This window comes from Apis laboriosa, unplaced genomic scaffold (genome assembly GCF_014066325.1).
Source record: "Apis laboriosa isolate Shangri-la unplaced genomic scaffold, ASM1406632v1 scaffold14686_cov152, whole genome shotgun sequence".
Classification (NCBI taxonomy): domain Eukaryota; kingdom Metazoa; phylum Arthropoda; class Insecta; order Hymenoptera; family Apidae; genus Apis; species Apis laboriosa.
In genome coordinates this window covers 1,125,497-1,142,356 of record NW_025221692.1, presented here as the reverse complement: position 1 = coordinate 1,142,356, position 16,860 = coordinate 1,125,497, and the positions used below count along the sequence as shown (strand labels likewise).

The 16,860-nt window shown below is 27.8% G+C and overlaps 3 protein-coding genes across 5 annotated transcripts in view; 2 read left to right on the top strand and 1 right to left on the bottom strand.

Annotated features, from left to right (window-relative positions):
* The first annotated feature begins 158 nt into the window (after positions 1-158).
* LOC122710451 (vegetative cell wall protein gp1-like) lies at positions 159-6,920 on the top strand. 2 transcript variants are annotated; one of them, XM_043928313.1, is made up of 3 exons: positions 159-289; positions 5,113-5,356; positions 6,280-6,920. In XM_043928313.1, exons 1-3 carry the CDS (start codon positions 182-184, stop codon positions 6,777-6,779), a joined length of 852 nt encoding a protein of 283 aa, XP_043784248.1. In that variant the 5' UTR covers positions 159-181; the 3' UTR covers positions 6,780-6,920. The 2 variants fall into 2 exon arrangements, with proteins under 2 accessions (XP_043784248.1, XP_043784249.1); XM_043928314.1 differs by lacking the exon at positions 159-289 and adding an exon at positions 4,457-4,487.
* Positions 6,921-8,327: 1,407 nt separating this feature from the next.
* Positions 8,328-14,018, top strand: LOC122710441 (sensory neuron membrane protein 1). 2 transcript variants are annotated; one of them, XM_043928299.1, is made up of 9 exons: positions 8,328-8,425; positions 9,555-9,668; positions 10,617-10,774; positions 11,020-11,219; positions 11,877-12,079; positions 12,286-12,541; positions 12,755-12,966; positions 13,084-13,310; positions 13,426-14,016. In XM_043928299.1, the coding sequence occupies exons 2-9, from the start codon at positions 9,564-9,566 to the stop codon at positions 13,625-13,627; spliced, it is 1,563 nt and encodes a 520-aa protein (XP_043784234.1). In that variant the 5' UTR covers positions 8,328-8,425; positions 9,555-9,563; the 3' UTR covers positions 13,628-14,016. The 2 variants fall into 2 exon arrangements, with proteins under 2 accessions (XP_043784234.1, XP_043784233.1); XM_043928298.1 differs by lacking the exon at positions 8,328-8,425 and adding an exon at positions 8,509-8,847 and having other exon boundaries at positions 13,426-14,018.
* Positions 14,019-14,778: 760 nt separating this feature from the next.
* The window catches only part of LOC122710373 (dopamine receptor 3-like), a 7,153-nt gene continuing 5,071 nt past the window's right edge, over positions 14,779-16,860 (bottom strand). Inside the window, exon 2 of the mRNA XM_043928188.1 lies at positions 14,779-15,824. Coding sequence (XP_043784123.1) covers positions 14,841-15,824 — 984 coding nt within the window. The 3' untranslated portion in view covers positions 14,779-14,840. The remainder of the gene's footprint in view (positions 15,825-16,860) is intronic.

Genomic DNA, 16,860 nt, shown 5'->3' with positions numbered 1-16,860 from the left:
TATTCGTGACTAAAACCGTGGTGGCCGAAACCATGTCCGAAACCGAGGCCAAAACTATGACCGAAATGTACAGGTAGTGAATGGCCATGCAACGCGGGATAAATGTGTCCACTGTTATAACCATATCGAGCGGCATATGCTCCTGCACCAATCGCGCCTGCACCAAGGAACGGAATTGGCGATGATTGGACCGGAATCGGAACTGGAACCGGAACCGGTATTGGATATACTTGTTTTACCGGAACTGGATACGGTTGTTGTACTGGAACTGCAACAGGATGTTTCACCGGTATTGGAATAGGACGTTCCACTGGAACTGGAACTGCCTAAAGAGCAATTAAATTCAATTAATTAATAGTTTGTAAGAAAACATTTCCACAATTTGAATGAAAGTGATTAGATCGAATATGTCATATTTAAGAAGAATTGTAAAAGTTAACCTTAATGTCTAATGATTATGTACAAAATCACTTTTTCCCAAGGTAACACCATATCTTTAATTCTTAAAGGATCGTTTTTCCAAAATAATTATTAATTTTAAGCAATCTAATATTCGTTCTTATTTTATTAATGTCATTTGAACAATAAATTAGAATATTTGTTATAAGAGAAAATTTTAAAATATTTTTTACCTCGGGTATCGGAATAGGAACTGGTACTGGTTTATGAATGATCTTTTCGACCGGAACTGGGATCACCTTCTCGACAGGCACATGATATGGTTTTTCGATGTAAACTGGCTCTGGAACAGGAACTGGTTTCTCCAGAACTACATGTTTTGTTATATATATTGGAACCTTTAATAATTCGGTTCTTCCGACTGATATAGGAAAAGCTTTTCCATATGAAAATCCACCATGTAATCTATAAAATATTATAAGTATCATTATTTTTAAAAATTTAACATTATTTATTTATTTATAATATGATAAGTATATAGATATATTTATTTAGGTATATTTAGATATATTTAGAATTAAAATAAGATAAAAATATTAATAAAATAAAATAAAAATATTAAGATATAATATTAATTTAAAAATAATGAATTTAAAAATTTATTTTTACCCTCCATGAGCTAAATCAAAAGGAGGATATTTTAATCCTTTCCAAATTGGACCACCCAGCCACGGTTGTCCATGGCCGTATCCATAAGGATTTGGTATTCCAATCCATCCATTAGATTCTGGTATTCCTCGTTTACTTTGTTTTGTTTCGTTTGTTTCTGCAGTTAAGGCGTAACCACAGAAAAATATTAAGAACAACTGAAATTTAATGTTTATAAAATTATGATAATAAAATTAATGTATATTATATGAATATATACATTATAATATAATATAAATATAAATTTAGAATAGATAAATTTTTTTTAAAAATGAAGTAAAAAGAAATAATGCATCTATCTGATAAATTATTTAATTCCAAGTTTTCTTCAATAATTTATCTTTAGTTCAATTGTTTGAATTATTGAATAAGGAAAATTTGCTAACTCATTGTTATTATCAATTTATCACGTTTACTTAACACGTCTATTTAGCAATATTGCAGATTTCTTGGTGAGATTCAAAAATGATCAAAGAATTATTGAATATAACGAGTTATTGTTAAAAAATTTTTATGATTATTAAAGACTTTAATACACAAATATAAGAAATATTTCTTCTTTTTTAATTGAATTATTGATTATATAATTAAAGTGCAAATGAATAAAAATTATTGATATTTAATAAAATAAAATGATAGAGGTAAATTTATGATTTCTAATAGTGATCTAAAGTTTTTTTTACAGTAATATTTAAACATCATTTTACAATAATGAGAAAAAAATAACAGTTTATCTAACTCATACGTTATAATAAAAAAAAAGAAGACATACAATACATACTAAGAAAACTTTTCCAGAGAAAGAATTAGTCCGAAAGAAGATCGAAAGAAACGATTTTTCGTCATTAATAATACTTGTTAATTATCCTTACCGAGATCATATACATTGTAGTCTTGTCGAGAAGAAACTGTTCAATGAATCGAGAAAACGTTAGCTTTATATATTTCTCGTCTATCCAGATAAACAGATCGATTGATCCAGATGGTCCAAGTCAGGTTCCCGTGTTTGATGTGATCAGGAACTCGACCTTGTTAATTGACAGGTTTTGTATTTCCGCTGAAGAAAGTAGTCAAGAATTGTAATGAATCTTATTTATGCCATATTTGATATCTTCAAATGTAATATTTTCTTGAATTTTTAGTTTGAATTCATATAATGTTGTGACAAATTTTATTAACATCGTTTATAATGATTAAACTTTGAATTTAGAAGATAATAATAATGCTTGAAAATGAATAATATTTTATTGAATAGGATTTCAATTTTGTTTTCTTGTATCTTCTCTTTTTTTCTATTGTCATTCTTTATTTATCTTTTTTTATACTTTATTTTTTCTTTTTTATCTTTTTCTTTTAATTTTTTTATTTAGAAACTGAAAAAATAATTGTAATAGTGACTTTTTTCATTAATCATATATAACATAAAAAAGAATTTTAATATCGTATATAATATAATAATTGCATATAGTAGATAATATTCTTATCATTATAATTAATTAGTCGATTAAATATAGGTTTATCGCTTCATAATGTATTATTTTATAGTCACTCGTGCTATTTCCGCTTTAATTATTTTATCTATTTATTGTTCTGAGCATGTAGAGCGAAATTAAGTGTAAAAGCAATAATAATTACCAATTTGAAGCAATAAGTGGCAAAATGAAATTGCCATAATGAAATGGCAAATGGATATATGTGCATATATATGCATAAACTATATTTAAAAAAAATAAATCTTGAAAAAATAAATTGTTACGAATGCTATTTTAAAATCATATAAAATCATATATAATATTATTTTTTTTAAATTAACTATCAATTTTACAACAACGAAAATCTTAAAGTAAAAGAATAAAGAGATTTACATTAGTAAAGTATTTCAAATTAGTTTAGCAATTTGATTAACAATTATAAAAACTGAAAAGAATATTTCAACTTCAATTTCAATTCAAATTTCAATTCAAACCGTTCTAAGATATTTTCCACGAAATTGTTTCGACATTCTTGGCATTCTCGAGAATATGTAGAAGGATTCCACGAATAGAATAAATCAGGATTCATATCACGATTCAGACCTGTTGTACGCATAACATTTTTCTGTTTCTGTAACACGGAGATATTGACTTTACTCGACCAACAAGATCAAGAAAATGAACCGGACCGTTTCTTGCACCAGAGGTGATAGTTTGTTTCCGTATTGGCCGCATCCGCGAACTTTCTTAACTTTCATTTTCTAATACGTACGAGCTACTTCTAATACCGACCATCCATTATTCATCGTTATAAATGCTAGTGAACGCATAACATGATTGTACGTGTGTATCAATCCAATGTCTATAATGACGAAATAGTTGACCATCAAGTTTGATGGCTTTAATTAATTTTTAATTCATTTCCATTCAATTCTTTAAGATATTAATTTCAATGACTTTGTTTCATATGTAATCAATATAAAAGAAGAAAGATAGCAATTTTATATATAATCAATATTGTTCTTTTACAATGTTGTCTCTTCCAATGATGATCATCAATTAAATGACATCAAAACGATTTATACATTACAGATAAATAAAATCAAATCCGCTTGGATCCACTTGGAGGAATAATCCGCTTGCAGATTCTTATTCAAGTAACAAGTAATACTTTTTCTTTGCAAAATAATTGAATGTCACGATCAATAAGCGACTTTTTTTCGAATTTGCATCTATTTGAAAAAATTGAAACAAATGATAACGATTCGATCGTTTGAATTAATTTATTTTAAAATCGAAGAATAAATCACCAAGAGTATTAATGACAATTATCGAGTCATTCACCATTTTGATCCAACATTATTTCCTAAACGCACATTTCACGCTTACGACAAACTATTATTAGTATTCTCGTGCTAAAGCTGCAACAACATTTCCGTCAGGATGTAAAAAAAAAAGTATTCAATCGCATAACCAAGTTGCTATAGAATCGTGTCACGATCAGACGCATCGCTGTTCTTATTAATTTGAATCTTCACGTAGACAATTTTCACTTGGCCATAGGTTGTCTATCCGAACGATCTCGAAGACGATAATTCATCACGTGAAATACTATCATACGATCGTTTGAATGGACGAATAACCCTTCTCGTTCTCTTATGCACATAGTCGTGCTAGTTAGGTATACGAAAGAAAAGCGGTCACGACCAATATTTGGCCATCACCCAGGATAGGTAACAGCGAAAGTTCATTGATGACGACGATACTTCTTCCTAGTGTGATGTGTCACCAGTGGATGCCCTATAAATACTTATGGGGGTCACGATAGCGAGCAGTTTTTCTTCGGCATCGTAGTTGTCAGCTTAGACTTAGGGAGTCTTCCAAGGATCAATTATGAAAATTATTTTGGTATTGTTCCGCTGGTTCTATTTTTTTAAATCTTCATCATCTTTAATGTTATATTCGTGTCGTTTTTGTTTCGTTTTGTTTAATTCTTTTCTTTTTCTAATGGTTACATTGTTTGTTTTTAATAGTGTTTTTAAAGTTGTGATTAAATTAATTATAAATCAGTGATCGAAGGAATGGAGAACTATTGAGGATATATATAAAATTGTTTAATGAACATTTGAACAATTTTCTTTTATTGGCAATAAAATTTTAATTTATAATTTATTTATTTTTCTTGATACTTATTCAATTTATAAGTTATTATAAACTTATTGATTAATTAAATATATATATATATTTCCTTTTGTGAATATAAATAACTATGCAATTTAAATAGTTTATTTTTAAATGAAAAAAAAAAGAAGAAAAACTTATATTATTTTTGTAATAACATGATTATATGAAATTTGAATTATTTATTAATTTTTGTTTCTTTTTTTTAATAATCTTATATTAAAAAATTTTTGTATGAATTAATTTTTTTATAAAAATTGCATCAAATAGTATTTATATTTCTCATCAAATAATATTTATATTTCTCATCAAATAGTATTTATATTTATTCAATTACTCGATTTATTTGCAGATTCTTCCATTATTCCTGGTAGTCAGTACAGCAATTACTGTCGAAAAACATGAAAAGATTAACAATAAATTATTAAAGAAACATGATAAAAGAGGACTCACAAATTTAGAATATAGTTTATCCGAGCCTGGATATCATCCTCCTGAACCAGCTATCTTTGAACCTTCTGCTCCCGATCTAAGTGGACATTTGGAATCTGCAATAGCACCAGTTGCTCCTCCACCTGCTGTATTGCATCCAGCTCGTTAGTATATTTTTTAATTTATATATTTTATTTTATAACACATAATAAAAATATTAAAAATGATCAAATTTGTTGAACACAGGATGGACTATTTTATATCATCATATTTCATTAATGATCAGAGTAATATATTTTTATTTCACAGATTAAAGAATTGAAAGATGAAAACGAAAAATACTATGTTTTTTAGCTCGATGAATTTGTTGAAAAAGTTGAGAGTTATATAAGTGAAATATTATCTTGAAAGTATATCATCGAAGAGAAATTTAAATATTCTTTTAAGTAATAGTAAAAGTTTGAGTTTATGAAAGAAAGAATCGTTACTATTGCTATTTATAGTTAAGAACATGTTTTTGAATAATTGAATTTAGATATGGAATATAAATTAGATTTAATGTTCTTATTTCAAAGGACTTGATGACGAAAGAAATTTTCTAAATAATATTCTAAATAATTTTCTTTTTTGATTCTCTTTACTTACCCTGTGTTATTTTTCTTTGATATTTATTTTTTCGAATGGAAGTAAACAATAAATGATTTTTAATTTTTTTAATTTATAAATATTTATTTCTACGGTAGGAAACGAAAAACTTTCATTTTTAAGTTTATTATTTTTATTATTATATATTATATATCTCTATATTTATATTTACTTCTAGATATCTTTGTTATAATATTGTCATAATATATATATGAAAATCACGAATGAGCCAGCTTAGCAGTAAAGGACTATAACACCATCTTTTTCTTCGATATTAATCGAAAACTTCATCCGATTCAAGATTAACGCATCCTCATTAATTGCCTCGTCACAAAGATAACTTAAAGGATGACAATTCTAAAAACATTAATCACAAATATCATCATGCATATCTACTATACATTACGCATTTAATCAAACTAAAATATTTCTATTTCAATAGCTGCAGTTCCAGTTCCTGCAGTACCGGTGCCACAGCCCGTTCCACATCCGGTTCCAGTCGCAGTGCCTCAGCCAGTTCCACATCCGGTTCCAGTTGCGGTGCCTCAGCCAGTTCCACATCCGGTTCCAGTCGCGGTTCCTGTGACTAAACACGTGCCAATTCCCGTACCCATCGATCGAGCGGTTCCAGTTCCAGTGGATCGTCCTGTCCCTGTACCAGTCGCGGTTCCGGTCCCGAAACCATATCCGGTCCACGTGGAGAAGATAGTGCACGTTGACAGACCTGTGCCAGTTCCATTCGAAAAGCCAGTCCACGTGCCGGTGGATCGACCAGTGGCTGTTCCTGTTCCAGTGCCAAAACCATATCCGGTTCCCTTCGAGAAGATAGTTCACGTGGACAGGCCTTATCCGGTCCATGTGGCGGTACCTTATCACGTTCCCAAACCTTATCCAGTTCCAGTTGCTATTCATGCTCACAAGTCGCATGGATGGCTTAAATAAGACTCCATTGGAATATTGTTGTTAGATATTGATGGTAGAACTACTAACGGTTGATATTAACGATTCTGTGTAGAATTTGATGTTTTATTTCATTAAAATTTTTTTATTGGATATTTGTTTATAACTCGACTTGAATTTGGATATTATAATTGAAACTTGTTTATTCAAATTATTTTGGGGACAAAGTCGGATAATTAAGTTTTAAAAAAAATTTATAATATGCAATCTATAATTTATAATTGCAAATCTATATAGTACATAGAAAAATTGTAAATATTTATAAATTGGAGTAATTTTGAAAAAAAATTACAAACCAATTATTTTGACTGCGTTAATAGTTCTTACATGAGAAACATTATATTAAAAATATAATATATTCAAAAGAATTACCTAGGGTACTATTGTCATTATTTCAATCAGTATTTCAATATTCAGTTGATTGTTTTTTTGATTCTTTTGATACTAGTCCGCTTTAGCAATACATATTTTTATTAGTCGATCGTTGATTACATATTTAGTTAGATATTTTTAACAAGTAAAATGATGTATTGCAAAAATGATGCAAATATTTCATAGATAGACATTGCCAAGATTTTTTTCTATTAACAAATTTTCAATACATTTTGAAGTTGTAAAAAGGAAAGTTAATAAAATTGTTTTTTAAAAAGTATTTTAACTGATATCATTGATATTTATTTATTATTTTATTAATATTTTTATTAATATTTATTCATCGTAATCCTTTATCAATATCATTTTATCTTTATCATTACTTTAAAGTGGTTATTATAATTTTAATTTAAAAATATTATGTATCATTTAATCCAATTTCCTTAACCGTGTATAAGTACAACTAATAATGTAAAAGTTTTCGATTCGAACGTGTTTTATAAAGAGATATCTATAGAATGCTCATATTTAATACATTCTTCTACACTTTTACGCTCGATAGGCGTTACACTTGACACCAAAGAATAACGTAGTGTCATAAAAAACAAGTCTATAAAAACTTAAATCCTTAACACAAGAATTGTATTTTTTGTCATTCGAATCTACGAATCTAGAAAATAAATTTTTATAATTAAACTATTAAATTAAAAAAAAATTTATAATAATCATCAAATTCTAAATCAAATAATTTTAGAGGTTTATATACCAAAGAAAATTTTAATTTTCGAAAAAATTGATTTATAAATTTAAAAAATTTTATATAAAATTTATCAAAAATCGATCAGTTCACAAATGTAATTCAAATTATACGTTTTTCCACTTCTTGAAAAATGATTTTGCACAAATTGATTTCTCGAATCAACCATCTCAATGTAATATTTTTTACAAATTAAAACTTAACGAACTTTATTACTTTCTAAATAAATCGGAACAAAATATTTCGAGAAAAAGATAGCCTAAAATTTGTATTAGAAAATTTCGAAATAATTCGCACATAGATAGCGCAAAAATTCGCGATACGTGGTGACGCAGGAGTGGACGCGTGACCGGCGTCGTCATCGAGCTTCATCGAGGCACGAAACTGTCAGTTCTTTCACGCGAACACTCGAAGATCGACGATATAGGATCTAATAAACCTATTCGTTCTCCTCTCGATCGACCATCGACACTGTATCCACAATCTCGTTCATTTTAAGGTGTGCAAAAAAGCTTGCGCGACAAACTCTTTTTTGTTTGAAAGTTGAAGAACAAGTGATGAAATCGACGAAAGATTACAACTAGAAAAAAAAGAAAAAATTAAAAAAAAAAAACTTCTCTTAATTATAATAATAATTATATAATGTATAACGCAATGGAGAAATTTTGAAAAATTAGTACGAATAATTATATGTAATAATATTTTAATGTAAAAGTTCTTGGAAATCATAGTAATTCGCGCTTTTTTTTTTCGAAGATATTTGAGCAAATGCATTTCAAAAAATTGATATACGATGTAACGACTCGATTTTTCCATCGAGGAGTCCATGTTATTCTGCATTCGTCGTTTGTGAGTCTGCAATCGTTTGTAACAACCGGAAGAAAACTTCATGAAACTCTTCGTGTACCAGTCGGATGCAAGGTTTTCAGAATTTGATCAAAGTTGTCGCGTTTCGCGATCGAAAATTAAATTACGGATCTATAAAACGGATCTTCGATTGATCGTTTCAATTTGTTGCTAGAATTATTGAAAATGACCAGTTTTATATTTTTCAGAATTAGCAATGAGCTATATTTAGATAGATAATTGATTAAATTTATTTATTTATCTTTATTATATAAATTGAAATTTATTATTATATTGTAATTTCTTTTTCTTTTGTTAATTTATTTATCTCTTTTCAACATTCAGAAAGACATTGCAATTTTGTATTTTTCATTATTTTATTATATCTTTTTATCGTTATATCTTTTCTGCAATGTTTTCATTGATCTCATTATTTTATCTTTCTTTTCCCCCTTTTTTTTATTACAATTTTTTATTTTTTTTTTTAATTATATTTCCCGTTCTCTTTTTTCATTGACGATGGAAAATTTTATCTTCGATCGTAATATATATATTGTATAAATTATTCATGCTTGGAAAAATTTTCTCATTTATATCTATAATACAATGAAAAGAAAAAAACTCAATAAGAAAAAAACGCATCATTAATTAGTTAATATTGTGTTATATTTTGTCTCTTCTTGTCGAATCTCTTCTTAATATATTGTTTTAAATCTATGTATCGATCGGGAAAGTGATATGAATATAAAATGGATTGACACCAATAATTGTGATTGTTTTAGCGTGTTACTATGAAGCCGAAAAAATTGGGAATCATTGGCGGTTCGTTGCTTGCTTTTGGAATTTTGATCTGTGCAATTGCTTTTCCTCCATTTCTGAAATCACAAGTGAAAAAAGTGAGTGAAAAAAATAAAGAAATTTCGTTTGATACGTCATGTTTATCGTAACCATACTTGATAAAATATAACAATATTACAATTTATTAATAATTACGAAATAAATTATCTTTTTAAGTTTATTTTAATGGAAATACAAATGATTAAATTTGAAATTTTAATTCATGACATTTATTTATGTAATGCGAAAAAATTTTCCATTGAAATATACGAATACAGATTTTATATTCAAGATATATTATATTTAAATAAGTATATTTTTTATTGTGTTCGTTCAAATTAAAATAATGATTTTCCGTTTTATTTCTCGATTTTATCAACTTTATCAAGTATAATTACGATAAACATGACGTATCAAATTATCATGATCTAAACATTATATAGTTATATACACATCATTATTATTACATTCAATTTTTCACTAGTTTTCAATCTGTCATTATTTTTAATCGCACTTTATTCGAAATAATTCTCATTTATTAGTATTCATTATATTCAGCATTACTTTCAACTTTATATAATTGTTTCTATACTTCTATACTAATCAAACTTTTTTTTATTCTTATTATATCTTGTTTTTATCTGAAATAAAATTTTAATCTTATTTTTTATCTAAGTTTATTATTATTATTGAATAAAGTAATAATTAATTATAATTTTTTAAAAAAAGATATTACGTTATTAACAAAAATGATTGTATCTGATTGTTGTCAAATTTCATTCAATTTGATAAAAATTCAATATAATTTAAACTTTAAACAAAACATGGAAATATTATAACTTTTACAATAATCGTAAATGCATAAATATAAAAAACGATTATCTATTCGCTATTATTACATTAATCGAATATGAGAAATTACAACGATATAAATATCGTTATATCTAAACATATTTTTTTTGCATTATATAAATATTATATATAATTGAAAGTTTAAAAATTAATAGCAAATAGCCTTAAAAGATGGATCCGAGATGCGGGAATTATGGTCCAATTTCCCTATTCCTTTGGACTTTAAAATTTATCTTTTCAACGTAACGAATCCCATGGAAATTACAGCGGGAGAGAAACCAATTCTCGAGGAAGTAGGACCATTTTTTTACGAGTGAGTGATATATTATGATATTAATAAGATCTATGAAATTAACATTTAAAGTTTCGTTTCTTTTTTTTTTTTTTTAAATCTTATCTTATCAAAACGAAAAATACAATATATAATACTTTTTTCACCAATCAAAATACATGGAAAATATATATGATTTGCAAACATTTATGTTTTTATTTTAAAACATCTTCATTACAACATTATGCGAAAAGAAAACTTCTAACAGTAAAAATCGATCGTTCCAGCGAATACAAACAAAAGGTGGATCTGGTCGATCGAGAAGAAGACGATAGTTTGGAGTATAACTTGAAAGCGACATGGTTCTTCAATCCATCTCGAAGCGAAGGATTGACCGGTGAAGAAGAACTGGTCGTTCCTCACGTTCTTATTCTGAGCATAATCAAACTCACTCTCGAGCAACAACCAGCCGCCATAGGGATTCTCAGTGAGCATCTCGATCATTCCTTTTACCACTTCCGATCAAACATATTTCCTTTATTTCGATTCAAAAGTGAAGGTCGACACGACTTAGAATACTTGAGAAATACTTGAGAACGAAGAAACAGGGTCAAGAGAAACTATTTTACTTATACCTAAGTAAACGATAAGTTACTCTCGCCTTGAACCGATGGATCAATTGATTCACGTAACGCCTTGTTTAACTATCGTACGTGTCTATTTCCGTTTTTCTTATACGTTTCTTCCAGGTGTTTTTCGTAAGAATCTTTACACGTGTATGAGCTTCAAAATTATTGGGTGTAGGAAATATGCTTTTAATTTCATAGTTTAATAACACGATAGTAGTAGAGCGAAAAGTTTTTCTTGATAAACGAGTTACGTTGGTATTTTGATTTATAAATAATTTAGCATTTATCTTTAAAGAATAATATTTTTTCCTGTAAATAATGTATTAATGATGCGTTGCTTTGGAGGTAATAAATTCAATTTGTCTATGTATTTATTTTCCATAAAATTTTCTGGAAAATTGATATCAATGATTAATTGAAAAGCATAAATCTTTATCGAAAGATTTTATTTGATTTAATTTAATAAGATAAACACGATTATTAATTAATAATTTAAATTTTCACGTTTTTCGTAGATAAGGCTGTGGATAATATTTTCAAGAAACCTAGTTCTGTCTTCATAAGAGCGAAGGCAAGGGAAATACTTTTCGACGGTTTACCAGTTGATTGCACGGGAAAAGATTTCGCCACGAGCGCAATTTGCAGCGTTTTGAAAGAAAAGGACGACGCTTTAATGGCTGATGGACGAGGGCGTTACTTGTTCTCACTTTTCGGCCCTGTACGTATATTTATTTTATGATCATACATTCATATAAATTTAATCAATAGAATCTCTATTCCTATATATAATTTTTAATCAAATCATTTAATTCGTAATCGAGCTGATTTCGAGAAAAATTATCTCCTTACTTTTTCTTATCATCGATACAGAGAGAATATATTCAATGAGATTTTTAAATCCTTGTTCAATATAATATTTTTCAGAAAAATGGCACCGTTCTTCCCGAACGTATACGAGTGTTGCGAGGTATAAAAAATTACAAGGACGTGGGGAAGGTAACCGAAATCAATGGTAAAACGAAGTTGGATATTTGGGGGGAGGGTGATTGCAACGAATTCAATGGCACAGATTCAACGATCTTCGCGCCATTGCTCACGGAACAAGACGAGATTGTCTCATTTGCTCCTGACATTTGCAGAAGCATGGGGGCTCGTTTCGATTCATACACACAAGTCAAAGGTAGAGTATTATATTTCAATCATAATTTTTTCTTTCAATAATGACGAATATGTCATTTCTTCATTTTTGCGACATAACTAGTAGTTGTAAACTTATTTTAAAATAGGTAAAGATTATTAATAAAATATTTAGAAGGTTCAAAGGTCATTCTTCTTTCTTCTTTTTGCTTTCTATCGATTTATATAATTTATAAATATTTTTTTTTTCGAACAGGCATCAACACATACCATTACAAAGCTGATTTGGGCGATATGAGTTCACATCCGGAGGAGAAGTGTTTCTGTCCCTCGCCGGATTCTTGTTTAACGAAAAATCTCATGGATTTGACCAAGTGCGTAGGTGCTCCGCTTATAGCTTCCCTCCCACATTTACTTGGAGCGGAAGAAAAGTATCTAAAAATGGTTGATGGACTTCATCCGAACGAGGTGATTATTATTTTCGTTATTATTTTCAATTTAATAAATATTCCATTCATTCTGTATATTTTATTCACGTTACGTGTTATAAGTTTAAAAGGAAAACGTGATTTTTTTTTTTTACAGGAAGAACACGGAATCGCCATGGACTTCGAACCAATGACAGCTACTCCTTTAAGCGCGCACAAGAGGCTACAATTTAATTTATATCTTCACAAAATTGAAAAGTTCAAATTAATGAAAAACTTCCCCGAATGTTTGTTCCCAGTATTCTGGGTCGAGGAAGGAATATTGCTCGGTGATGAATTCGTGAAGAAATTGAAGACCGTGTTCAAGACAATAAGTATAGTCGGGTAAGTAGCTTTTTCTTTTTTATTCTATCATCTTATTTTATAATAATATCTTGACGTATATATATATATATATATACATATATATATAATCTCGAAATATTTATATTTATTATAGATTTATGAAATGGTTCACAATAGTAAGTGGTACTTGCGTGAGTGGAGCAGCTGCTGGGTTATTCTTTAAGAATAAAGACAAAAATAAACTCGACATCACGAAGGTAACACCGAAAAAAAGTGAAGAGAAGAAATGGCCTAACCAGATGACTATCAGTACGATACAAAGTGCAGCAGTACCGCCTAATCTTGACGCGGATTAAATGTATTGATTTTACATATTTTGTTTTTACATATTTGTTGAAAGTAAGAACAATCGAGACTTGTGTTTTATAAGTATAAGTGAATCATTTTTAAACGGATCATTATTGAATTGTAACGCCTCAAAATATTTGGATATAGTGCAATAATAATTATGGATCATAGTGTATATTAGAAGATTTGATATAACAATTATTAGATCATTCTGGCTGATATGAGTCATTTAAAAAATGATGGGTGTGCACTTATAACATATTTCGTGCAAATATTTCGATCTATTTTAAAGAAGAGAGAAATTGAAAAAGAAAGAGAATAAGGAAGAGGGAGAAAAAGGAAGGATACAAATGAAGTATTTCTTTACTTATAATATATTTTAAATTTGCTCAATTGAATTTATTATATCGAATATTAAATAAAATTTAAATCAAATAATAAGATAATTTTGCATATTGAATAATTTGAAATATTATAAATTTAATATAATTAAGCAAATTAGTATATTATTTTTTTTTTATAAAAATTGATAAGAATTTAAATTCAATTATATAATAATAATAAAAATTAATTTCCATTTTTTAATTATTTTTTTGGAATATAATTTTTTTAGTAGATATATTACATTACTTAATTAACTGTAGTCTTTTGTGTATACTTATTTAAATTCGATAACATAATGTAAATGTAGACAGTGTACCTATTGTTTTATTAATAAATATTTTTAACGAAGAAGATGAAAGATCTCTTATAGTTTATGAATTAAATCGTAAATCTTAGTTTTTTATTATATTTTTAATAGATACGTTGTTAAATTTTTTTATTATTTGTTCTTGAATGTTATTGGTATTGTATCAGTACTGTATATGTAATTAAAATGTACATTAAATCGTAAGAATGAATAAATAATATTTTTTTTTAACGAAATACTTTTCTTATTTATTACTTGTTACCTAATATTAACATATAAATTATTTATTAAATATTAATTCGAAAAAAGTTTAAATTTTAATTTAAATAATGATTTTTGTAATATATTTTTATTAATAAAATATAGAATTTAATTTTCCCTATTTAATATAAAAATTGTTGAAAAAAGAAGATTATAAAACTTACAAATTATAATTATATATAATATTATATTATATATATTTATATATAATATAATTATATATATAATATTCATATAATATCTCAAACAGGAACATATTCAAATATTTTTTATCTCGGTGATTTTTTAGTTGCATGATTGGCTCCAAATTCATTTTTACAAAGCAACACATTTTTATAAGCGCTCCTATACTCGGAACTCATCACGACATAAACAACAGGATTTATACAAGTGGTCAAATAGATCAAGATATAACCCGCGATGTTTAATCCTCTCCAATCAATAGAATCTTTAAAAATCTTCGTAACTGTAATAGGTAAATAACAAACGAGAAACGACGAGAATATCACTAAAATCATTTTTAACAACTTCTTGTCTTTATTGCTCATCCTTGGTGATCCATCAGGATTCCTAAATTTTCTGACACTCTTAAATCTAGATTCTCTACGAATAATTATAGATTTCTTCTTCGTCGATCGATCAGGAGTATTTGACTTCGAGTCATCGTATCGATCACTATCTGTAGATGTTTTTGAATTCAATCTTTGCATCCAAAGAGACGATTCTATGAGGAACGAAGCTCTACTGGTCGTTCTCTCTATTTTATTTCCACTATTCGTCGAATTTTTCTCTGTCGATTCTTTGATCTTGATACAATCGTTTGAAAAAACTGTTTCCATTGCTTCGAGATCGTCCACATATGGTATATCATCTATTTTTATTACTAGACCAGGTTTCGATTTATCACAAATTTCGACGATTGTTTTAATTGATGCATCGTTATCGAATTGGTTAACTTGCTCTTCGCTATCTTTTTTCCATCTCTCTGCTTCTATTATTTGTTGTACCTTCTCTTCGTCGTATTCCGAAATTTTTCTATCTTTCTCTATCCCACATGAGTTTTGTTCCCATGATGGTTGGTCCCATAAAGATTCCTCAATCGCCGATCTTGAAGGACTGCGCGAATAGTTCAGTTGATTGAACGAAGTTACGGCGCATTTTGAAGAGAAGTTTGGACATAAAACATTCGTTGTACAATTCGAGCTTAAAATTGACAGTTCTTCGTCTTGATTCCTGGTTGATGTGGATCGTTTCTATAATGAAATCGCAAAATATGTGTATCATTTCAAGAAAGAGAGATAAAAAATAAAAATGACCGACTTCTAATGCTTTACAATTTGTTAATTATTGTGATATTTGGATATACTATTTATTATTATATAATTATATTATACAGTATATTATATAGTATACAGATATATAAAATGTTATAAAATTTAAATTGGAACAAAAAATATTAAAAATTTTTGAATATCGCTTGAGAAATACAATATAAACCAAGAATATATATAATAATACCTATATTTTATTACATTACAATCTAATCATATCGTAATTGTGAAAGAGAAATGATAAAAATATGTTCGATTGATATACTGTACTTCCTAATTTATAGCTACGCATCAAGAGTAAGATAGACAAAGAAAGCAAATAATAAGAAAAGGACAGAGATAGAGTAAAACTTCTGCCATCAGCGCCATCTTCAGAGTGCCGCAAATGAAACACAAAAAGAAAGGACAGAAAATAATAAGAGAAAGATAGAGATAGGTAGAATTCATCGTTAGCACCATCTATGAAATATAAAGGATACTTTTTCAAAATCGTCTTTCTCAAGTACTTCGAAAGATGGCGCTCAATGTTAATTCTTATTCTACTTTATCTTTGAAAGATGTTCTAAAGAATTCCAAGAGATGGCGATATAGATCAATTGTACAATTCTACATTATCCTTCTTTTAAAGAAATGTCTTTAAAATTCCAGAGATGACGTTAGCAATCAATTCTTACGTATCTCTATCTTTCTCTTATTATTTTCTGTCCTTTCTTTTTGTGTTTCATTTACGGCACACTGAAGATGGCGCTGATGGTTGAAGTTTTACTCTATCTCTGTCCTTTTCTAACTATTTGCTTTCCTTGTCTTACTCATTCCTATATTTACTCTCCAAAATTTACGCACACGAAAGATTACTTGAATATATAACTACTTTTCATTATCTTTTTTGTTTAATCTCTCGATTGACAATCTTAATAAAATCTGTTTGATTTAGGAAATATATATATATATATATATA

Coding starts and splice junctions, on each gene's coding strand:
- LOC122710451 (XM_043928313.1), top strand. CDS start 182: ATGATTGGACCGGAATCGGAACTGGAACCGGAACCGGTATTGGATATA. Junction 290..5,112: donor TGCAACAGGATGTTTCACCG/GTATTGGAATAG, acceptor ATTTATTTGCAG/ATTCTTCCATTATTCCTGGT. Junction 5,357..6,279: donor TGCTGTATTGCATCCAGCTC/GTTAGTATATTT, acceptor CTATTTCAATAG/CTGCAGTTCCAGTTCCTGCA.
- LOC122710441 (XM_043928298.1), top strand. CDS start 8,695: ATGCATTTCAAAAAATTGATATACGATGTAACGACTCGATTTTTCCAT. Junction 12,080..12,285: donor TGTTCTCACTTTTCGGCCCT/GTACGTATATTT, acceptor AATATTTTTCAG/AAAAATGGCACCGTTCTTCC. Junction 13,311..13,425: donor AAGACAATAAGTATAGTCGG/GTAAGTAGCTTT, acceptor TATTTATTATAG/ATTTATGAAATGGTTCACAA.